General features: G+C 42.6%; 3 protein-coding genes across 3 annotated transcripts; 1 reads left to right on the top strand and 2 right to left on the bottom strand.

The window, feature by feature from the left end:
* On the bottom strand, positions 3,016 to 4,881 carry LOC8054597 (proton pump-interactor BIP103). Its single transcript, XM_002460043.2, has 6 exons — positions 4,706 to 4,881; positions 4,294 to 4,485; positions 4,034 to 4,213; positions 3,772 to 3,954; positions 3,450 to 3,548; positions 3,016 to 3,362 (listed from the first exon to the last, which is right to left on the bottom strand). Exons 1-6 carry the CDS (start codon positions 4,859 to 4,861, stop codon positions 3,234 to 3,236), a joined length of 939 nt encoding a protein of 312 aa, XP_002460088.2. The 5' UTR covers positions 4,862 to 4,881; the 3' UTR covers positions 3,016 to 3,233.
* LOC8055550 (probable NADH kinase) lies at positions 9,558 to 12,388 on the top strand. Its single transcript, XM_002462210.2, has 5 exons — positions 9,558 to 10,067; positions 10,848 to 11,093; positions 11,273 to 11,353; positions 11,508 to 11,659; positions 11,737 to 12,388. Exons 1-5 carry the CDS (start codon positions 9,933 to 9,935, stop codon positions 12,113 to 12,115), a joined length of 993 nt encoding a protein of 330 aa, XP_002462255.1. The 5' UTR covers positions 9,558 to 9,932; the 3' UTR covers positions 12,116 to 12,388.
* Positions 12,812 to 20,786, bottom strand: LOC8055549 (probable LRR receptor-like serine/threonine-protein kinase At1g07650). The gene is made up of 24 exons (XM_002460042.2): positions 20,257 to 20,786; positions 19,992 to 20,148; positions 19,771 to 19,842; positions 19,606 to 19,674; positions 18,955 to 19,026; positions 18,790 to 18,861; positions 18,608 to 18,679; positions 18,457 to 18,528; positions 18,291 to 18,362; positions 18,091 to 18,162; positions 17,944 to 18,015; positions 17,793 to 17,864; positions 17,637 to 17,702; positions 17,090 to 17,155; positions 16,959 to 16,997; positions 16,791 to 16,849; positions 16,039 to 16,418; positions 15,756 to 15,951; positions 15,451 to 15,600; positions 15,148 to 15,266; positions 14,843 to 15,053; positions 14,507 to 14,741; positions 13,921 to 14,071; positions 12,812 to 13,180 (listed from the first exon to the last, which is right to left on the bottom strand). Exons 1-24 carry the CDS (start codon positions 20,435 to 20,437, stop codon positions 12,812 to 12,814), a joined length of 3,096 nt encoding a protein of 1,031 aa, XP_002460087.2. The 5' UTR covers positions 20,438 to 20,786.

Raw genomic sequence — 22,811 nt, 5'->3', positions numbered from 1 at the left:
TGGAGATGTAGAGGTGTCCATCGAATGGATGATCTCTCAACTCTAAAGAATTAAAGCTAAACTTTCTAATGTAGTAGATTAGTTCTAGTTGAGAGTTAGGGAGAGCGACGCTATGCCCGGGTTCCGGAGGAGTCTTCGGATGAGTCATCAGAGTTCTGGTATATCTTTGTATCTTTTCTTTTAAGACTTATGCTTTAATATATTTTATATTCTCTATTTACTTTTATGCATTACATTTGATTGGTTAGTATGGTTGTTATACTTTAGCGTAGGATCTCCGCCCGCATCGGGTGCTCTAATTATTAATTGTGACTAGAGTAGTAATTTGTAGTAGAGACATGGTGTCTAGACTATAGGTTACCCAACATTGCACCCAGTTCTACGGATAGTTGTGGTAGCCCCAGGTGGTGACAGCCCTGATGGCCGACGTATTGCACCACGTTTGGATTGGTGTTGTAGGACCATAGTCGGAGCTTCCTAGTCCCGTTCTCATCTTTTCGTGACTAGTGTTCTGATGTCCCGAAATGTTATTGTGTGATTGCTTTACCTATCATAAATTAGTTATTATAGAACCCTAGTAATAGAGAAGTATTTAGGAACCTTAAACTCTCTCGTTGTCCTCTCACTTTAGCTATCTACTCTTTTATCATAGAATTCTCCAGTGTGTGTCATATATGCATAATTTCTATCATATATTATCTACCCCTACTTTAGTCTAGTTGGTGTATTAGTTAGTAGATACATAATGGTGAACTATCAATATCTTTATCCATTGTTTCTCAGTGGTAAAATATAAATAACGATACCTGAAATACTCCTAGTAAAATGCCACAATGGTCTTCTGTGCGCTTGCAGAATCCTTCATATTTTAATTGTGCATAAGAAATACCGGCAAGCACCAGGTTCCTATCCTCAACCCTGGTGAGATTATTCTTTTTGTGGCCTTTGTTCGTGATGTCTTATGCCTCCCAACTTCTCCTTTCCTTTATTGTTTCCTCCCTTACTTTGACATCTCTTTGAACCATCTCATCCTTAATGGGGTTCTTCATCTTTCTATCTTGGTTCACTTCTATGAGGCATTCCTTGGCATCCTCCCCTCCAAAACCTTTTTCACTATTGTTTCGTTTGAAGCCGCATCCCAGGAGTGACTATACTTCTGTCCTTGATGGGTATGGGATCCAATTCCATCTGAATAAACAAAAAGAGTTCTTTGAATATACCCTAGTTGACTTGATGAAGGACTAGCGAACCGAGTGGTTTTACATCAGGAATATGAGCCTCCCCTTGCCGTGCATTCTGATGCTAGGTCGGTCATCAATTACCATTGGGAGAAGATGCCACTATCAGAAAAAGACCTGCAAAAGATTGAGTTGCTACTGGGCAGGATCAACGTCTTGAAGCAGCAAGGCTTGTTTGGGTTCAGGATTGTCGCTAGCTACCTTCGCCGCCGGGTTCAACCCCTAAAGACAAGGGAGAACTACGTCTTCGAGTATGTGGGAGCAGAGGACCCATTCCGGATGGTTCCAATGGTGGAGCTCACGGAAGAGGAAGTCTTGGAATGCCTCCACAAGATCCTAAAGGGCGTGAGCGTTGTCCCTCATAGGGTTGATGAGTACTTCGCCTCCATCCCACCTCCCACAATGAGTTGTCCTTCTTTTTAAATAGTACTTGAATTCTGTGTCTTCCTTGTTTGTTCTCTGATGTGAGTCTTTTCGTTCTAGGAGTGGGGGTGGAAATTTGATAATATGCCCCTACCGCCTCCAGAAAACAACCTAGTTGGCACTGAAGGAGGTGAGAGTCTAGGGGACGCGGCTGGTACGAGTAAGTCCAGTGCCCCTGCCATTCTTCCTGGAGTCTCTTGGATAAGCTAGAATTCCTTATGAATCACCTCATCATCTTTTTTGCTATAGTCAGAAGCATGGCTAGTTCCTTCTGCAGCTAGCATGTATTCCCTAGCAACTTCCATGTCGAGAACGATGACAAGAGGATGGTGGGCATGCTCTAGCTCTTCGTCATCTACCAGATCACCAGTGCTATATTCATGAAGGAGAATTGATGGTGGTGAACATCTGATCCACAAGTTCTTAGCTACGCGTTGAGGACATCAAAATGAGCAAGAATTGCTAATTTGACATCCTCGACTTTGGCTACAACTGCAGTGAGTGAGAAACTCGACCACGACGACCTCATCGGAGAGGCAAACAATTGTGGCGTGTGAGAAACGATCCTTTGACGAGGGCACAAGAGATTTTTTTAGCTACTAAAAAACTAATAGTTTTAAAAAGAGACATTTTATTTCAAACTATTTTTAGCATTATTAGTTGCACCACTTCAGTGCCACATGTATTGGCATGACTAGTGCCACTAACTAACAACATTGGTATGTTTAGAGAACACTTTTCATGTAAGCCATGTCGTGTCTGAAGACCACTTTCCGCGTAAGCCACCAGCATGACACGGTATTAACTCATGCTAGAGTGGATGGTGTGATTGTACACATAGTCACACCAACCCCCATGATGTGATAAGCTTTTATCTCTTAGTTTTTTAGAGTACATGTTTGTTTTTTTCTTTTTATGTGGATCCAAAAAAGGACCTATGTATATTTAAAATTCTTTGAAATTTTCAAGTAGATGCTAGGACATACCACCAATTTTTACTTGTATCCAACATCATACTTCTTGTAACTTTAAAATTAAAATTTATCCCGTAAGGCTATATTTGAGTTTTAGGTTAACCTGTTTAGCCTTACAATAGACTCCAAAAATCAGGGAAAAATATCTGAATTTATCGTTCGAAAAGTAGTATTCTGTCATGTAATTTCTCAGCTTTATACTAAACGAGATGAAGTCTAGCTTTGGCTCAGAGCCGAGTTATGCCAACTTGCCATTTGAGTTTTTTCATTTAACCAAACCTCCATGGTTTCAATAAATGATTTTTTTGGATATATAAAGTACAAATTCCATGGGATGGGGAAACCTGAAAGCTTGTATAGCTAAGCGTTGGACCCTAATGTTAAAAAAATTGGAACCAAATTTCGTAGAAGGAAATTCCTTCACGGTCTGAAGGAAGTAAACATCCAATATCTTTATGCAGTGCAGTGCATTTTATCTCGTCCTATATCCTTTCCCTTTATTGTTAAAAAAATCATTTTATGTCCCTATTTTCCTACACTGTTTTCATCCCTATGGAGTTATTGAATTCTCTACTCTCTAGCAATTTCTCATCCAATTTCAATAATCAGGAATCCTCATTCGGCCATCTCTGTCCAGCTGCCGGACAATGAGAGAGGAAATGGTCCTCTTCTCATAGTCCTCTCTGAAAGCCTTGCTGTTACACCATTGAGCCATGAACTTGTCAACCTACAATAGTAACAAATGTTCAGTACAAGTACATGTGAGTTCACAAAAGGTCAATGCACGAGACAACATATAACATTCAAAAAACACCTCAGCCTCGTGGAGCGCTCCCAGCTCTGCCACCAATCTCCTCGAAGCATAATCTCTAGCTTTATCCAAAACACAGCAGTTTTCAATTAAGGACGCGTTCTGGATCAAGTGCAGGAGAGTATCAATGAATTGCCCAACACAAGTACTTTAGACATAACAAGAAAAAACACTTTGGCAAGTTTATGTTTAATCAAAACAAGGAGTATCTAAAGTAAATGATGTGTTCCTGTTTCTTAGCTCAAGCATAGAAGAAAAACAAAATGATGAGAACATACATTCCCTTATTCTTTTCATGAGGAATTTTAAAGAGATGTGAACTTACTTTCGCATCATGCACTGTTCTCAGTTCCACCAATGACTCATATGCCTTGTCCTTTCTAGCAGTTGCTGCATCTAAATCTTCTTGAATTGATGCAATCTCGGTGTCAACAACTCTTAACTCATCCTCTAGGCCCTTAATCTTAGATCTGACTGCTTGCTGCTCCTTCCTTGTTCCATCAATGATCTGAATGTATATCATCACTACTTTTTTCTTTCTTCAGAAAAATACTTGTAGAAACAAAAGATGAGTATAATATACTTACTCTAACTTGGTCCTGTCTGATCTCATTTCCGTCCACTGTATCTTGGAGCTTAGCTCGAATAGTAGAGTTATAAATGACCTTTGATATGTTTTTTTCAAGGTTCTTAATTTCATTGGCCAGACATTTCTCCTCACGTAAAGATATACTCTTATGAGCTATGCGGTCATTCGACATCTTGATCTATGAAGGCGGTAGAGAGAAAACACATTGTATCATTATTGGTGACGTGGATGTTGAACTGACAAAGTTTTAAGGCATACCGTTTGCTCAAGCTCTTCAACAGAAGAGCAAAAACCTGCTCGCTGTGCCTGCATATCGTCGTTTTTAAGAAACATGCCTAAACGGTTTTGAGGCAGTTCCATCTCCTTCAATTTCTCCGCCACAACTTCATTATAACGTTTGTTCTGAGCTGTCAATGGCTTTAGCTCCGAGATTATAGTTGAGCGTTCCATCTGCAAATAAAGGATAAGCTGTAAAACGTGATACAACATGGTTAAAGCATGAGCCTCACCTGTCGAGTAGTCCAATCCCATTGATGACACAATTAGGCCAGCAACAGAACATACATCCATTTAAACACAATAATAGGGCATCAAATCTATGTTAATATAAAATGAAGCATCATGCATCAGCAAGGAAGATTTTATTACCAGGAGAAACTAAAAACAATACCTTCTTGGCTCTTACAGCCTCGATAATTTTGCTGCGAGCTTGGATCTCTTTCTCGAACTTATTTTGAGCATCCATGAACTTTTCTCTCAACTGAGGATCCTCAAATGAGCGGATCTTGACAAAGTAGAAAGCATAAGTAGATTTAGGTCGTCCCATCCCATAGATTGGTGGTTCCATTTTTTTGGTATCTAAGCCAAGAAAATGGGAGATATTCAGACATAAACAAAAAAGAGACACCATAATGGCACATATATCATTTCAATCAACCCAACAAATAGAGGGTCCAGATCAAATCCAATAGGAGTAGGGCTGGATATCAAGCCAGCTCGGCTCGTTAGTGGCTTGGCTCGTTATAGCTCGGCTCGTTACACAAATACAAACGAGCTAGAAGGCTGGCTCGGCTCGGCTCGTTAGTGAGCTCGAGCAGCTCGTTTGGCTCGTGAGCAAAATCATAAAAACATATTACAAAGAGACTATAAATTTATAAAAGCAATTGAACAACAAATACATCACATACATACTTAAAATGAACTAAACAAAGTACTTATAACTTTAACAAATTCAACAAACAAATTAGAGTTTTGTCCAGCCATCGTACTACGATCACGACCATGACCACATAATAGTCATACTCATATAGGTTAAGCATCATCCATTGACGAATAAAGTTAGGGATTCACGAATGGGCTAGGTCGAGCTACTGAGAAATATTTAGGCATATAGTCGAGCCAATTTTAGTTGCTAGCATAATAATTGACTGGCTCGTTATGGCTCACAAGCAGCTCACGAGATAGCTCAAGCTGGCTCGTTATAAAACGAATTGGCTCATTATAAAACGAGCTGGCTCATTATAAAACGAGTCGAGCTCGAGTCAAGCTATTAACGAGCGAGTCGAGCGAGCTAGCGGGTTACGAGTTTTTTGTCCAGCCTTACATAGGAGAACCAAAACTAGGTCCAATATTTATGTGAATCAACTGTCATCTAAACTCAACACATACAGATCACATCACCATCAAAGCATCTAAATGAATGCTATTCCGTGCACTGGCCTGCCGGCGTCAATGAAATAAAATTCAGGTGGGGCACTCACCCCTCCGGTGAAGTCTTAAAAAAATAAAAACAAAAATAAATGAGTGCACCATCAGCTTTGTTTCAAGTGACTATTTATATCTCATTTGGCATGGCTCCGAACGGTTCCAGCTTCTAATGGATCCCAAGAGCTAGTGAAACAAAAAATGATGGCTTCATCCGGCTTCTAATTTATTTTAGTAGGAAAGAAAAATGGCTTTACTTGAGAATGACAGTTTAGCAAGGAGTTAGAGCCATTTCGAGCCATGCCATATGGGGCTTTTTTGGAAACCTACAAACTAAACATACCAACTCTGCTTCTCCTACCCAAAAGTTTAGACAGGCGAGTCCTTCATCCAAAAACTTATCTGGGAGGAAGTATATTCTATACCAAGCCTGCACATCATACAAATAGGAGCCTGAGCACCACATGCGAATGTTCTCTCCTTTTTAGCGTAAGAAAGGAAAGAGTGGCAGGATATTGATTCGGTCACCTGGGACCGCGTGGAGCTATCAGGGATTCTTTTTGGGCTTTGTAGCTTGTGTAGTGTCTGGAACTTGGGAGATTGAGAAATCTGTGTATTTCTTCTTTCTGCCTCTCGGTTGGAAACATAAAACGTAGGTAGTTATTCGATACCTTGGCAGTGTCGTTGGGCTCAGTTTGAGCTTTTGAAGGCACATCTGTTCAAGATATCTATGCAAATGGTGCACAATCGGCCATTGCAGATTATATCCTAAATCAGGCTACCATGAAACCTGGCGGCTGGCAGAGGCACATGTTGCTGGTCCTTGGACATGGCTGAGTGTACATCCCAGCTCCAAACCTGTTTTTAATGTGTGGTTCAATTGCAAAGATCAATGGGTCACAAACATGTGTTCCCAAATCCCAAAGTCATCCTCGCAACGGATTTTATTTTCCAATTTAGTAAAAACCTTTGCGATAGCACTGACATATATATATATTTTCTCCTGTGAAACGACGGTCAGCCAACATCAAACCACTTAATATATAGTTTAGGGTCATGCATGTTCTCTGTCGGACCGGGCAATGACTGATGCCCTACATGACTACTACAATGACATTCTCAGCTCCAACTTCGAGCGCTCCAGGAGGCTTAATCTCCAGACCATTGGGCTCCCAACTGCCTTGCTGCATCACCTAGAGAATTTGTTCACGGTGGAAGAGGTCTGGAGGACAGTCAATGATATGCCCAGTGACAAGGCGCCGGGGCCAGACGGTTTTACTGTGCTGTTCTACAAGAAATGCTAGCCAATAATCAAGGTTGATGTGATGAACGCGATCAACGCGTTCTGGGCCCTAGACAACAGAAGCCTGTATCACCTCAGCGGTGCTTATATGGTTTTGCTAAAGAAGAAGGAGAACCCAGAAGAGTTGCGTGACTATAGGCCAATAAGCTTGATTCACAATTTTGGCAAACTGATCACAAAATGTTTGGCGCAGCGGCTAGCACCGGTTCTGGACTTGCTGGTGAAGCGTAATCAGAGCGCGTTCATCGGGGGTCGCAGCCTTCATGACAATGTCCGTGAAGTGCAGCTCGCCTGCAGGGCGATTCATGTCTCCAAAACGCCATGTCTAATGCTGAAAATTGATATTGCGAAGGCCTTTGACAGTGTTGCCTAGAATTTCTTGATCGAGGTCCTGCAACATATGGGTTTTGGGAGGCGATGGACGAACTGGATATCCATGGTGCTGTCCACGTCGAGCACCAGGATCTTGCTCAATGGTCAGCCGAGGCGCCGAATTTGTCATGCTCGCGGGCTCTGACAAGGAGACCCGCTATCGCCGATGCTGTTCGTCCTGATCATGGAGAGTCTGAATAACTGCCTAAGCTGGGTGGAGGCGTGGAGCAGCGGGGGGTTTCTAGCGCCTATCAGTGTCATTGTTGGGTACCGAGTTAGTCTTTACGCTGATGACTTGTTATTCGTCCATTTTAGACTAGCTTCGGGCCTCTTCTCCAATCTTGATAAGAGCATTGCAACCCCCTGAACTGTACTGATGCTCAAACTCAACTACTGTGTAATACACTACCCTGCCGTGTCGAGGACTTACCTTGTCGCTACTTGGGTGTCCCGCTTTCGGTCAGGAGACTTACGAGGTCACAGGAACAGCCGATCATAGATAAAGTGGCTGCACGCATACCTGGATGGAAGGGGCAGATGCTGAATGTTGCAGGACGCACGACACTTGTAAAGGCCACGTTGTCGGCGATCCCAGTACATACTTCAATAGCTATTTGCCTTTCACCGTGGGCGATCAACGCCATCGACAAGCTGCACCGCGCATTCATTTGGGCTGGAACAGATGCTATGGCCGGAGGCAAATGTAAAGTGGCATGGCCTGTGGTGACCAGGCCGCGTGATCTTGGTGGACTGGGCATATCCGATCTCAGGCGAACGGGGATTACGCTGCGCGTTAGGTGGATCTGGAAGGACAGGCGTCTCGGCCGGGCACCGAGGACCTCGGAGCGGGCTGCTCTTGCACTCTTCCAGGCGGCCACGGTGTTCAGCTTGGGCAATGGGGAGTCTATTTTCTTCTGGATAGATAGGTGGCTTCAGGGTGAAAGTGTGCAGTCCATCGCCCCAACGGTCTTTGCGGCTGTCCGGCCGCGCAAGAGGCGAGCAACGGTGGCAGAAGCGTTACCAAACCTCGCCTGAGTTAGACATATCTGTGCCCCGGTAACTATGCAGCTGGTGGTCGAAATTAGCAGGCTGTGCGACCTTCTTGAGCATGTTCACTTGCTGCCGCAACCTGATACCCTCTCCTGGTGGCTGACGGAGGATCTAAACTACTCCGCAGCGTCCGCTTATGGTGCTATATTCCTTGGTGCGTCGCTACCCCTCAGCGCCAAAGAAATTTGGAGGACGGCGGCGCCGCCACGGGTACGTTTCTTGTTTTGGTTGGTCTTGCATTGGAGATGCTGGACGACCGACCGAGAGGAGGCGCCGCCATGGCCTACAGCCCGACGATACTTGCATCATGTGTGACCAAAGGGTTGAGACCATCGACCACATCCTGCTGACCTGCTGTTACAGCAGAGAGGTGTGGCATTGCTGGCTGTCGAGGTTCCACCTATGCAGTGTGGTCCCTCTCCAGGATGATCTTGCCATTCCTTGGTGGCTACGCGTGAGGAAGCTATTGCCAAAGTCGATCGGAATGATCGCACCTTCAGGGGAACCTCGATGTCGGCGCAACAACTGGCGTTGCTGATCAAGGAGGAGGCGGACGCTTGGTGTCGTGCACGTTTCAGAAAACTTGGTGGTCTCTTCGGAGGGGGCTGATTTCCGGGTGGTCAGGTTTCTGGTTTTCGTGTTTTTTGTTCCTCTCTTGTCAGAGTCTTTGTGAGCAAGCTTCCTTGCTTCTGTTTTTTTCTTTGCTGGGCTGCGGTAACTGTGGTTGCTGGCTGCTTCGGTCTTGTTGGGTTTGTTTGTTTCGTCGTGGTCAGTCGGTTTCCGTGTTCTTGTCGTTTCTGTCTTGCAAACTCTATCATGCTTAATGAAATTTGCGCTTCGGCGTGATCGCAAAAAAAAAAAAATCTTATACACTACGTTATTCTGAAATAGTTCTTACTTATAGCAATCGAGTTCTAAACTAAAAACAACAGTGGGAACACTAATAGTAGTAGTTTATGCATTCGGTGTATGTAAACAAAGCGTAGTAACCAACTGGAACCGTACCAATCTGTAACCGGAGAGACATCCTGACCTGGCCGGGCAATGGAAAGGATCTCCGAATTCACTACACGTCGCGTCGAGACTGGAAGGCCGGTTCACTCACCTGATCAGTGACGACGGTCGAGAGGGAAAGGAACAGATCGATGGCGCCGTCGCTTTCGCTCCGATCCGGCGGCGGAGGCGGCGGTCGCCGAGTCTCAACTCGATCTCAAGACGAGGGCGCGGGTGGAGTCGAGTCGGGGCCGAGCACCTTGGTAATCTCGTGTGTAGCGGGCCCAGATGTCGGTGAGTCTTGAGTTCCCCATCTTTTGGGCCGAACCGAATCACCCAGCTTTTGGACGGGTGCCTCCGGTGCCCAGAGTCCGGAGCATTTCCGACTGGCCTCCGCACAGACTCCACCGCGCAAGTGACGACAAGGCGTCGCCACCACCGCTGCCGCCACGGCTCGCCGTCAGACCAGGCTCCAATGGCGCGCCGCCGCGTGCTGCTCTTCCTCAAGCCCTTCGACGTATACCCTCCCCGCCCGTACGTCGGGGCCGCGGCCTCCTCTCCCACCTCTGCGCCCTCGACGCCGCCGCAACCGCGCGCCGCCAGCCCCAAGGTCGCACCTCTCCCTCTCTGTCCTTCCCTCATGTCTTCGATTATGCTGTTCGCCATTGCTTCCCTAGTACTCGACTTTGGGTGCCAGGGTTCTCACATGTTTGGACGGTCCCATATATTATACCCGTCTAAACTGTGGCGGAGTTCACTTCTTCGCGCTTCCATCGTGAGAATCACGCTATTGGGTATAGGTTTTCCGATTTCATTAACCTCGATCACGGTGTTGGCCGTTGTGCGGGAGCACGCTTGATCCGTTTGAGTTGAGTGAGTAAAAAATGCCGGTTCAAATGCCGGAGTTCAGGTGTTTGTTGAAATGCCTCTACGAATCGTGACCTTTTACTTTTACTTTTTGGTGTCCTGGATAACTAACTAAGATGTGGTGCTTGCCTCCTTGCAGTAGCCATTGCAATAGTACTTGCAAAATGCCATAGCATGACATTCCGTATGTAACTTGTTGCATGGTGCACTGTTGTTGTGGTATTGAATATGTCCTTAACTGTTCAAGACTTTTTTGTTGTATGCGTATGACATGGTGTTTGCATGCATCATTTTCGGTTAGAAAAAGATTCACTTACTCCTGGTCTTATTGGTTATCACATTTTTTTTCTGTGAAATACACTGTAGAAGTTGTTTGTTGCTGGGGGCTCTCTTTGAACAATCTGAGCTATCTAGTCTGTGATTTTTTTCTCTCTTCGATTCATTTGAATACTGCAGATACTTTTTGATATGGATTAAGGAAACTTACCTATCCTTCTATCATCATCTTGGTTTGCCTTTGCAGATCCTGAGCTATCTGGATGATAGGTGCAGAGTTCACAAGGACACAATTGATCTTTGCCAGAGTGTCTTGCAGCGCAAGTCCCTTGACTGGATTTCTGTGCAGCGCAATCATTTGTCTCAGCCAATACGTGATGTGGATCTTGTGATTGCTGTTGGCGGCGATGGCACCCTTCTCCGGGCTAGCCATTTTTTGGATAGCTCAGTTCCTATATTGGGTGTTAATTCAGATCCTACTTGTACTAAGGAGGTCAGTTGTTTATCCTTTTCTAACTCAGAAGTCTCGTAGCTTGAACCCAGTGAGGTATAATATTCATATCATAACAAGTATGTTATTAGTTGGTTGTTTACTTGTGAGCAGACTGCCCTTTATATTTGTGCCTCATCAGGTCTTGTTATAATTCTGTAGCTCATATTAGCCTCATGCAGGTTGAGGAGCTAACTGATGAATTTGATGCAAGGAGGAGCACAGGGTATCTTTGTGCAGCTACTGCAGGAAACTTTGAACAGGTTATTTTATCTGCAAAATGTTCTCATTTTATTATTTGTTTTGAGCACATTGGACTAATATTCATACTCATTCTACTTCTTTGTAGAATTGTATCATTAATTGATTTTTATATGATATCAAATTCCATTTCAACTGAACTTGCCGTGCTCCCAGATACTTGATGCAACGCTTGATGGCAGTAGGCGCCCTTTGGAGCTGTCAAGGATATCGGTGAAACTAAATGGAATTCAGCTGCCGACTTATGCTCTGAATGATATATTGGTGTCACACCCTTGTCCAGCAAGTGTGTCACGCTTCTCATTTAGGTATTTTGTCTGAGGTTCCTTATAAATTCATTTTCCTTTCTAATGTGATCAATTCTGATTAGGTATTGCCATCTCAGGAAAAGGAACAATATGGGAGAGACCTCGCGTTTAATTAATTGTAGATCAAGTGGTCTGAGGGTCTCAACAGCTGCTGGATCAACTGCTGCCATGCTATCAGCTGGAGGATTTATGATGCCATTATCAAGCCGTGAACTTCAGTATATGATAAGGGAGCCAATTTCTCCAACAGATGCTGACAAACCAATGCTCCATGGTTTTCTAAAGCAAGAGCAACACATGCTTGTTGTATGGTACAATCAAGAGGGTGCTGTTTATGTTGATGGTTCACATGTAGTGCATTCAATTCAGCATGGGGACTCACTTGAGATATCCTCAGATGCTCCAACCTTAAAAGTTGTTTTGCCAGAACATTTGCTGAAGAAGGCACCTGAATAGTGAAATAACAATGTTTATGTGATGTTCCTTATCGATTTTATATGATATAGGAGTTGATCAGTGAGCTGAGTTATTGGGTGCTTAAGCGATATCAATTCATGTTCATGTAGTGACTGACAGTTAAATGCTATCAGATGAAGCATTAATGAAAAATTTGTGAGCTTTTATTTGTAAATAAAAGCGAAAGAAGGGTCAGAGCTCAGAGACAATAGGGAGCTTCCAGTGCTGTACCATGGTCAGCATCTTAATGATTTGAAGTGGATGCTACTAAAATGCTTATGACTTAAATTAGACATCAGTACACTACTTGGTATTTGCATTGCACTGTTGATACTTGATACAGATTGTTGGAATATAAGTGAATTGCCCACCTCTCCCCATCAGCTTAAGCTTTTGGGTTGAATTGGTCGGTGCATGCAACTCAATATGGTATCAAAGCCAGAGGTCTCGAGTTCGAATCCTGGTTAGCGCAATTAAATAAAATAATTGTTGCTCGCTCCTATTCCACGTCTGAGGCCTGAGGGAGCCTCCACGTGAGGGGGAGTGTTGGAATATAAGTGAATTGCCCACCTCTCCCCATCAGCTTAAGCTTTTGGGTTGAATTGGTTGGTGCATGCAACTCAATACAGATGTTCTGGTCTACCCCTGATAGTTCGTACTTTTTACATGTACACTTTGGGTCATGGTGCACATCTACTACATCTGACTCACCAATGGTCTCAGGTCATTATTTATATCTATGGTTGATGATTCATTACTGTAATTGCAGAAAGCTTGTGCTGTCAGTCTTTGACGCTCACTTAGTTTTTGCCAGAGGTTCCTGCATAAACCACCTGTGCTCAGGCAATTCTGAGCTAGACTGAGATCTGACAGCAAGGGCTGAAGAGGGGTGTGGCCCTCAAGCAGGCTAACAACTTTTGACATCTTTGGTCTGAGTGTAGGTGCTGCGGTTGTGCATAGCAAGGCAACATTTAGCATGATGAGTGCCTCTTCTGTTGAGTAATTGGATCCTAGATCTGGATCTACCAATTCCAGGAGAGCTCCTCTCTCATGCAGAACACAAGCCTGGAACACATTTAGGACATGCAGTTAGCTTACTACTCTCAAGGTATGCCCATGAAGATTCAGTATGATCCATTTTCATTGTCTACTTCCCTTGTCTACATGAAAAAAATGTTATTTTGACACGCTAGAGGTAAAAATCCAGTTAATGCTGTGGGAATGTAAGAATATATTCCTTTTGTAAGGGAGAATGATGCATGAACTAAATTTAGAGAATTTATTCCTTTTGACACATAGCTTGGTCATGGAATTTACCTAATGTGAATGTTTAAACAATAAGGTTATCTTAAATGTGCATTCATGTTCACTGTCAGGAAACATCATAGGGTTAAGTGAAATCGATTTGTCACATTAACACATTTAGGAGTTATCCAGTCAAGAAGATAAAGAAAATCCTTTTTTTGAGGATCATTGTAAGGTATCAGCGGGGCAGGGAGGGGGGTGGGGGTATTTCATGTATAGCCAGGAGAAGTTTGGTTAGTAAGTATAGAAGGATAGGATGCAGGATTGAGCTAATGTTACTGTTCAAATGATAAGGTAATATAAAATGCACTTCCATATGAAATATCCTAGTGTTAAACAAAAGCTTATCATTTTCTAGCAATATGGGCAACCCATATTTGTAGCAGAAACAATTCTCTGCAGTCCATAAATGCTTTGTGTGTAAGGTGATGATATAGCAAGCCCTCCATCCAACATGGTCCAAACTGCTGTTTACGAAAGGATAAAGATTCAGGAGTTACCCAATCTAGAAGATGAACAAAATCTTCGTTTGGCCTGTAGTTTGTGTTACTTTTTCCACTGACAATTTCCAAAGCAACAACACCAAAACTGTATACATCAGCTTTATCTGTCAAATAACCACGCATAGCATACTCAGGAGCCATGTATCCGCTACATAAACACAGAATGATCAAGTCAGCTGTAAGGTCTGCAGTTCAATACATTTACTAAAGAGTGAACAGAAATGTAATTTCCATCAGTTGTTCAAATAGGAACTGATTAGCAACATTAAGAGTCTTAATTCAATACCACTGTCAATATGCTGTTAGTTGCATCTTTTTTTGTTTATGTTTATATGCAGGAATGGCAACCCCCATATGTATGTGGTTTCTTGCCTGACCCAGTGACTCTTAGCTAACAAATTCTTTTTCTCTGGGTTCCCACTGTTTATCCTTAGGTTGGTTGCAGTGTTCATTGTTACCATTGCTACAGATTGCCTTCCCTTCTAGAGCTTCTTATCTATAGCCTTGTATTGTAGGTCAATCAGATGTGTGGATGTGATTGTATGTTTCAACAAAAAAAGGAATGTGGAAGTTGAACACTTACATAGTTCCAGCTACTTTTGTGCTTATGTGGGTGTGATCATCTTCATTAAGCTTTGCTAGCCCAAAATCTGAGATCTTGGCATTCAAATTTTTGTCAAGCAATATATTGCTGGCCTTGATATCACGGTGTACGATCCTTATTGTGGACTCCTCATGTAGATATGCTAGACCTTTTGCTATCCCAAGGCAAATCCTATGTCTTGTTGCCCAATCCAATCTGAGTCTGTATTGATCAACTGGACCCAGCAGTAACAGCCCGTGAAAGTCTGTGAGTTCTAACATGTAGCATATAAAACTAAAAAAAGGGGTAAACCAGGAAACACGAGAGTACAATTACCAAAAAGAGCTCGTGCAAGGCAATTATTTTCCAGATACTCATAAACTAACAACAGCTGGTTTCCTTCTGTACAGCAGCCATAGAGTTTGACAAGGTTTGGATGCTGTAGTGCAGATATCATCCCTATCTCATTCACGAATTCTCGATTCCCTTGTTTAGACCTTGTTGATAACTGCTTGACAGCGATGACGGTGCCATCGGACAATAAACCCTGTCAAACCAGCAATGCCAAGTTCCTATATAAGTTGTGCTTTGGCAGTATTAACTTATTTATTGTTTATGCATGGGAAGTAATGCTGACTGACCTTGTAAACTGAACCAAAACCACCTTCACCAATCTTGTTAGCCAGGTCAAAGTTCCTAGTTGCCACTTTGATTTGTCGCAAGGTGAAGGAGCCAGTTTGCAGGTCAAGAGCTAGGAGATCTGTAGAAAGGGTTTATATGTGGTCATTAACATATATACTAAGATATGGTTTCATTGCTGCCCACATAAATATGGAAAGCTTTACTTCCTGATTTAACTACTTTGTTGCCAAGTAACCGAAAAGTGATATATATCTACCTGTTTATTACACAACACAAAATTTGAAATGAGTTTACTATAGTACCTTTATTCTTTGAACTCTTTCTCCTCTTCTTAATACAATAAATGCATACAGCCAGAGCAGTCAAAATTGCTATTATAGGAATTCCAATCGATATAGATGCCCGTGAAATCTTATTGCTACTGCCAGTTTCGGGAGGTTCAAGAATAAAATCTGAACATGCTCAAAAAAGATCCAAACTTCCAGGTCAGTAAGGAAAATAACAGTTATGTTTCAAAAGTATAATTTGCACAGCTAAATGCTTCCTTGCCCATAACAGTTACTGGAAAAAATATGCAAAATTGACAAGTTCAAGAGTCAGGACACACTTGGTGTTACTGATATTGCAGATATCAGTGGGCCATAAGAACCTCTATATGGAATGCCTGTTGTCCCTCTTCCTGCCCAATATAACTGAATTTCTAGAGTATGATTTGTGACATATGTTTGAAAAGTCGTGATAACTGGCTTTCCAATTGCACTGGATGACTGCTCGATATCAAAATCCTCTAGCACCATTCTTCCCTGAAGTTAAAGAGCCTATTGTTAGCATCAGTGCTAATAAAGGGAAATGTTTTATTAGTAAGAAAACAGGTAAAAAAACTAGTTTACCTGTATGAACACATTGAATCTTCTTTTGCCAAGGCTACAAAATGTGCTGTCATTTGTGAACACAATTTCAGCAAAGTGGAGTTTAACCGTGTAGCTCCCACTGAACATACAAAGCCCATAATATGTGAGGGAAAGAGGAGAAAGACGGGCTTTGGTGTACAACTCTGAATCGGGCATGTCCAATTTTAATGTGCTTGTTGCAATGTAGCTGTCATCAGTGATGTTGTCGTCCATGAAGTTACCAGTGCTGCTGAATGCCCAATTTGAACCTGGGCTTACATACAGCAATGAAGCACCTTTTGGTGTTGTGTCAGCTTCGTATTTAACTCCATTAATAGTTGCTTCTTTGCCACCACAATTGATATGCAAGGAAGATCTATCTGTGAAAAATTGTAGGTAAATGTTCCATGTAGCTTCAGTGCTAAAACAAGAAAACTAGCTATGAACTGAGCTTTATGTAGATTAAAGTAATGCACCTTTGTGTAAGATGCAGCCAGAAATTCAGTGACTGATTTAATAGAGGTATTTATTTTGAGTATACCATTTGGAGTTTATATAATCCTACAAGCAATAGCAATTTGTAATTTATCCAAACTTCATTAGTCATTATCAATGCTACCCTTTTCACAGTTATCGGTATCCATGTGAAATTCATGTAAACAAATCATTTTCTTTGTTTTATCTATACGAATGCATTATGTTATACTAATGCTTTAGAACTAACTTTGAAGCAACACTAAGCATCAACTTACATTGTCCATTCGAAGCAACACATGGGAAATTCCTCTTCAAGCATGACTGAACACTACTTCTGCACATAAGGTAAAAGCAACCGGTGTTTGAGCATTTTATGACATCTAGACAGGTCCGTTGCTATAAAGTTTTTAAATGTATTGAAGCAACAAGCTAAAGGATCTTACGAACTGTTCATGTCAGATGAATAGCTCTCCACTAGATTGCTGCAATCGAATGATTCAGAGGAAAGGGTTATGCATTTTCATAAGGGTACCAAAGAGCAAGAAGATTGGATACCATGCTAAAGGTTTCTTACACACTCCCTGGAAGGCATTGGTTAGGATCTGAACTCCCCATCGTGAAGTTATTGAAAGATATGTCTCTGCATATGATCGTTTTCTGTTAATTCTATTGTACTAATTGGAAGTATGAATATGACTTGTAAGTTCAATAATAACAGTGATATTGTTGAAATTCTTAGTTACAGGTACATATGGGTTTCAGGCAATTCTTCTGTATGCACTAGTTAAACAAGGGTGGACATAAGAAGAAAACTCAAACTGACTCAGAGCTATTTCCATTATTCACAATCATGGATGCATTTAAGAAACTAGGAAAATATTTTATCGATTTTCTACAATCATGTATGAAGGCCGGTACTTGGGCATTGTATTAACACACCAACATCTTAGAATATTGAAGTCGTCGTTTCTTAACTTTAATGCTAACATTAAAATGCCCAAGAAAAGAAAGGCGCGTGCCATATTTTAATGGATATATGTGGGCCTCAGAGTTTGTCGGAAATAGACCTCCCCACCCCCCAAAATTAAAAAAAATGGCGAGCAAAATAGATAGTAAATTACGCGATTTTGTTTCTTCTCAATAACCATCCAGGTATGTCCCCAGTGAGTGAGTTTGCAGTTAGATATCTGCAGGACAATTTTGGTATAGGCACATGTAAGGAAGGAGCACAATGAAATGTCATGATAGTTCACTTTATGCAAAACACCACAACTTACATGTAATCAACCCTTCCCATGTTAGCAAAAGAAGCTGGTATTTGTCCACTCAATTTATTAAAGCTCAGATCCCTGCATAGACAATGTTGATAGTAAAAGATGTGACTTTTTTTTTAAAAAAAAGGATACTTAGTAAGTTGCCATTTATTACAGATGCTTCAGAGTTGTCCATGTGCCAATATAAGGCGGGATGCTTCCACTGATGGAACAGTTCCTTAGTACCCTACAATTAATTAATTTTGTAGCATATGACAGCCAGCATACAGAAAGCTTGAACTTCAGTAATCCACAAACTTACAATTTGTTCAAGGATGACATTCCACTTAAATCAGGGAAAGGTGAACCACTACCTCTCAGATCACTAATCCTCCTGTTTCACACAGAAACAGAGCAATGTGCATTTACTGAGGACTTGTACGGGTTGTTCAAACTTATACATAGTAAGAAAATATGATTATGTGTGAAGTTATAAGAGTTTTCAGCATTGTGCTGGCATACAGATCATGAAGGTTTGTCAATTTAGATAGGCTGGGGGGAATAGGCCCTTCCAACAAAGATCCTTCGATTTGCCTGCACCAAGAGGTGTTACACTAAATATATATAAAAAGATATTGATCTGTGGTATTTTCTGTTGGTAGTTATCATCGTGAATTCACTGACTCACAATGTTTGGAGCCTTGCTAAATTTTCCCAAAAATGAGGCAGTCTTCCAGATAAATTGTTGCTAGAAATCCTCCTGTAACCAGTTCCAATAGTTCAAAAGGGCTTCGCAAAGTAAACAGAGTGGGGAAAAGGAAAGATGATGGTATCCTTACAAATCAGTTAAATTAGTCAACAAGGATAGAGCAGGTGGTAGGGGTCCAGTGAACTCATTGGCTGATATTACTCTGAGTTTCAGGATCAGTGCACAAGTCATCAGAAAGCAAAAATTACATGCACAAACTCTATCAATGAGTATATCTTCCTTAGTGCTGTATGAATCATCAAATACACTCACAGCCTCTCCAGATGCGTAAGATGTCCAATTTCAGGAGGGATTGGCCCATAGAAACCATTGCCTTCAATGTCCCTGCAAATTAATTTACCAGTCAGAACTTGGAAATTAGTACACTGATAAGTAAACTGTTAACAAGAAATTGTTTCCACCAGACTTCTCACTTACAGGTGAGTCAGGGTTGTGATACTTGTGAGAACTATGGGAAAAGGCCCTGACAATCTGTTTCCCATCAGTAATCTGCATGGATTTTGCACCAACAGGTCAACACATATGCTGTGGAATTCTGTTGTACAGTATGAAACATACATAATTCTGATCTGTATTGCTTATTGAGAATTTTTGTAAGTATGGCATCCGGAAGCCTCTCAGGTGAAGGTTAATATGGGACTCTGCTTGTGCAACTACATTCTGATTGACAATCGTGAATCATCCGTAAGTTACATGCAATTATTAAATAAGACTTATACACTATTTGGTAGTGCTGTATTGCAATCTTATTATGCACATGCAATTCATCTTTCTTTAAAATATACTCCATCCTCCTGTCATGAATGCATCACATTTTGGATAAACAAATTATAAACATGCTAAAGCCAGGTTGTTTTCCTTTGTCTAAAACATCCTAAGTCAGATCACAAGACAATGACACTGGCTTTTACAAATTGCAGGAACATCAGCACCCAGTGGCACGAAGATTCTTCCCCTGAGGCTCCATGGTCGGTCCACATCATTATTTTGTTTATACTACCATTCTACCAGTAACCAGCGTAGGAAAGAATGGGCCGGGGTTATTAAGGAAAGTGCAAGGGCACCCACAGTGCTTGTAACTTCATCTGGGCCCACTGGCTGGGCACTCCACCATGAAACAAGCTCCGGCTTAGATCTCTGAAACAAGACACAAAAAATAAGGACTTATGTTTCTCTTAACAGATATAGGAGTAGTAATGTTTCGTTGCACATGTTGAAGGTGCGTTTGTTTACAGGTGGAGAAGATAGGGGAGGTCGGCAAAGTCCGGTGGGAGCTCGCCGGAGAAGTTGTGCCTCCTGAGGTCTCTGCAAAACCAATGGATACATATAATGCCTGACGATTCAGCGAAGTCAAAATGTAAGTTCAGCTGTACTGTACATGACAACACACACAGGCTTAGATATAGATAAGAAATAAGAAAATGAACCACGCATGCTTGCATACGCATACATACATGTGAATGACATGGCAGACTGTATAGTCGGAGTCTGAAGAGGTGCAGTGGCAGTCCACTCCGGCGGCAGGGTCTTGGCACGGGCCACCGGCGGCGGCGGCGGCGAAGTCCCAGTGTAGCACGCCGAGCTTGGCAGCGATCCGGCGAAGGACACGCTCTGCGAAAAATTAAAGAGGAGGAGCACTTGAGTTGAAGAGGTACCAATCGCGCAGTCGCAATGCGGGGCAAGAGAGCCAGCAGAAGAAGAGAAAGGCACGCGACGCACCTTCAGGTGGGAAGAGTCGACTAGGAGTGGGAGCTGGAGCAGGTGCCTGCTGCTCAGCCGCCCCTCCTCCTGCGCCATGGCCGCCGCCGGCCTCGGTGAGCAGCAAGAAGCACAAGAGGCACACTAAGAAGAGCCTGCGACACGGACACGGGCACGGACACGGCGGCGGTCTCGACGCCATTTCTCCGTGCCTGCTAAACTCTCTGCCCCTCTCTGATCTCTCTTCCAATAATGCAGTTAAGTGGCCGGAGGTTGTATATAGTTGGCTTCGGAAGGACAGAGAGGAGAAGAGAGAAGTACATTATTATCGTTGGGCCTACTAAACTCTCTGCCCCTCTCTGACTCGTTGTTCGCTTGGCTAATAAACCATAACTGAAAGTAATATTTGTTGATTTATTGTGATAGAAAAAGCTGAATGATTGGTAGATTCGGCAGATAAGCTCAAGTGAATGAATAGTACGGAGTGTGGTAGTGTGCAGCATGCAAGTGCGTGAATCGATCGTTTAGGAGCCGTAAAGACCCAGTCATGCACTGATGTATCCAGGAGGTGAAGAAGAAGAAGAACGCGTAAGAATAATCTCTGGTCAGTTTTAGTAATCTAGTGCTGCTGGCTTGCTTTTTGTAGGCAGCTCTGCACTTGTTATGAATATTTATCCTTTTTGCTGGCTGGCTGGTTTCTCTCTTTGTTTGGTAAAATGTTCCCCAAACCCATGTATTACTAGTACTCGTATTCTTCTTCTTCTTCTTCTTCATGGTTTAGTTACCTGCGCACAACTTATGAAAGCCAGTCACAGACGTCGTTTGTCTGCCTCCAAAATTTCCACGGCGTACACAATGCATGTACTCAACGACTGTGAACGCTCGATCTCACTCAGAAAACTGACATCTGTGTAGGCGTACCGTTTTTTCTTCCTCGCTGACCCTGACCCAAACTGCATGCATGCTTTCCGGTCTTTGCTTTGCATTGGCTGCTCTACTTTAGGCCTTGTTTTAGTTCCACCCGACAAAAAAAAACTTTTTTTTTAGATTTCTCGTTACACCGAATCTTGTGACACATAGAGCATTAAATATAGATAAAAATAATAATTAATTGCACAGTTTATCTGTAATTTATAAGACGGATTTTTTAAGCGTTAATCTAGAATTAAATAACAATTACCAAATATAAGTTACAATATTTAATTTTTTTTACCTTCTCAACTAAACAAGACCATAAATTACCCGGTCCAAGTCAGCCGGATCGGAGTGTGGGACGTTTGACTAGATGGCCGTGAGACCCCATACGCGGTAGCAGGCTCCCTCGGTCAAGGTCATGCATCATTCAATTTCAATCAATCAGAAAAGGCCATGCATCATGCACAGCTGCACTGCACACGTCCGTCCCTATATATCTTCTTCACTGATCTTCACTAGTGATTTGCGCGCGTCCATGCGCGCGAGTCATGACGGTAGCTCTATATGGGAAGTGAAATAACGTTGACAAATAATGAAGATGACACACAAGATTTTCATACACTACATATGTATTACATGAGGCATATATAAAAGGTATCCCAGTACAAGGTGGACGAACTGGTTAACAGCAATGCTCAGATTCTCATCATCAAGAGTTATGCTAAATGGGAGCGCAGGTCCAAAGCTGATGCATGCGCGGGGGTTAAGACAGGGCGACCCGCTGTCACCTTACTTATTCATCTTGGCGATGGATGCTCTGAGCAGGATCTTTGATATTGCCACTGAGGAAGGACACTTATCACCACTAAAAGGACGACAAGCCAGGCTTCGCCTCTCGCTATACGCGGATGATGTCATGATTTTCACCAACCCAGTTAAGGAAGATATTGCCTGCATCATGAGGACAATGAAGGCGTTCGGAGAAGCTACTGGCCTGAACATAAACATGGCAAAAAGCTCAGTGGCTACTATCAGGTGTGCTGACTTGAACATGGATAAAATACTCTGTGACTTCACAGGAAGTAGAGTATCCTTCCCCATCCAATACCTGGGTCTACCTCTCACTATTGGGCGAACGAGGTTGGTACACTTGCAATACATACAAGATAGAGCAAAGAGCAAGCTAGCTGGATGGCAAGGGAAGCTTGTCAATATTGCGGGCCGGCGGGAGCTGGTGAAATCAGTGCTCAGCTCGCTGCCAGTGTATCTACTAACTGTTATCAAGGCGCCAAAACAATTCTTGAAGGAAATTGATAAAATGAGAAAGAAATTCCTATGGGCTGGTGATGGGGAGCTCACCGGTGGAAAATGTAAGGTGGCATGGCCAAGAGTCTGTACACCTAAGCCTAATGGTGGTCTCGGCATCAAAGACCTGGATTATTTTAGCCGGTCACTTAGGCTCAGATGGTTATGGTTTAGTTGGGAAGAAAGACCAAGACCTTGGGAAGGCCTAGAAATTCGTGTAACTGAGGAGGATAGTGCATTTTTCAATGCTGCCACAGTTATCCAGCTTGGAAATGGCAAGAGAGCTTCCTTCTGGAAATCAAGATGGCTCAGTGGTCAAGCTCTGGCTACACGCTTTCCGCAGCTGTACAAGCATA

This window comes from Sorghum bicolor, chromosome 2 (assembly GCF_000003195.3).
Source record: "Sorghum bicolor cultivar BTx623 chromosome 2, Sorghum_bicolor_NCBIv3, whole genome shotgun sequence".
Lineage (NCBI taxonomy): Eukaryota > Viridiplantae > Streptophyta > Magnoliopsida > Poales > Poaceae > Sorghum > Sorghum bicolor.
This window is presented reverse-complemented; position numbering and strand designations above follow the sequence as displayed.

What these genes read in the sequence shown, in the direction of transcription:
- LOC8054597 (XM_002460043.2), bottom strand. Translation starts at nt 4,861, where the DNA reads ATGGGACGACCTAAATCTACTTATGCTTTCTACTTTGTCAAGATCCGC. An exon ending in TCAGACAGGACCAAGTTAGA is followed by an intron (nt 3,955 to 4,033) that starts GTAAGTATATTA and finishes ATATACATTCAG; the next exon opens with ATCATTGATGGAACAAGGAA. An exon ending in GAACAGTGCATGATGCGAAA is followed by an intron (nt 3,549 to 3,771) that starts GTAAGTTCACAT and finishes CACTTGATCCAG; the next exon opens with AACGCGTCCTTAATTGAAAA.
- LOC8055550 (XM_002462210.2), top strand. Translation starts at nt 9,933, where the DNA reads ATGGCGCGCCGCCGCGTGCTGCTCTTCCTCAAGCCCTTCGACGTATAC. An exon ending in CGCGCGCCGCCAGCCCCAAG is followed by an intron (nt 10,068 to 10,847) that starts GTCGCACCTCTC and finishes TTGCCTTTGCAG; the next exon opens with ATCCTGAGCTATCTGGATGA. An exon ending in CTGCAGGAAACTTTGAACAG is followed by an intron (nt 11,354 to 11,507) that starts GTTATTTTATCT and finishes CCGTGCTCCCAG; the next exon opens with ATACTTGATGCAACGCTTGA.
- LOC8055549 (XM_002460042.2), bottom strand. Translation starts at nt 20,437, where the DNA reads ATGGCGTCGAGACCGCCGCCGTGTCCGTGCCCGTGTCCGTGTCGCAGG. An exon ending in GTCTGCCATGTCATTCACAT is followed by an intron (nt 19,843 to 19,991) that starts GTATGTATGCGT and finishes TTGGTTTTGCAG; the next exon opens with AGACCTCAGGAGGCACAACT. An exon ending in CAGATGAAGTTACAAGCACT is followed by an intron (nt 19,027 to 19,605) that starts GTGGGTGCCCTT and finishes AAATCCATGCAG; the next exon opens with ATTACTGATGGGAAACAGAT.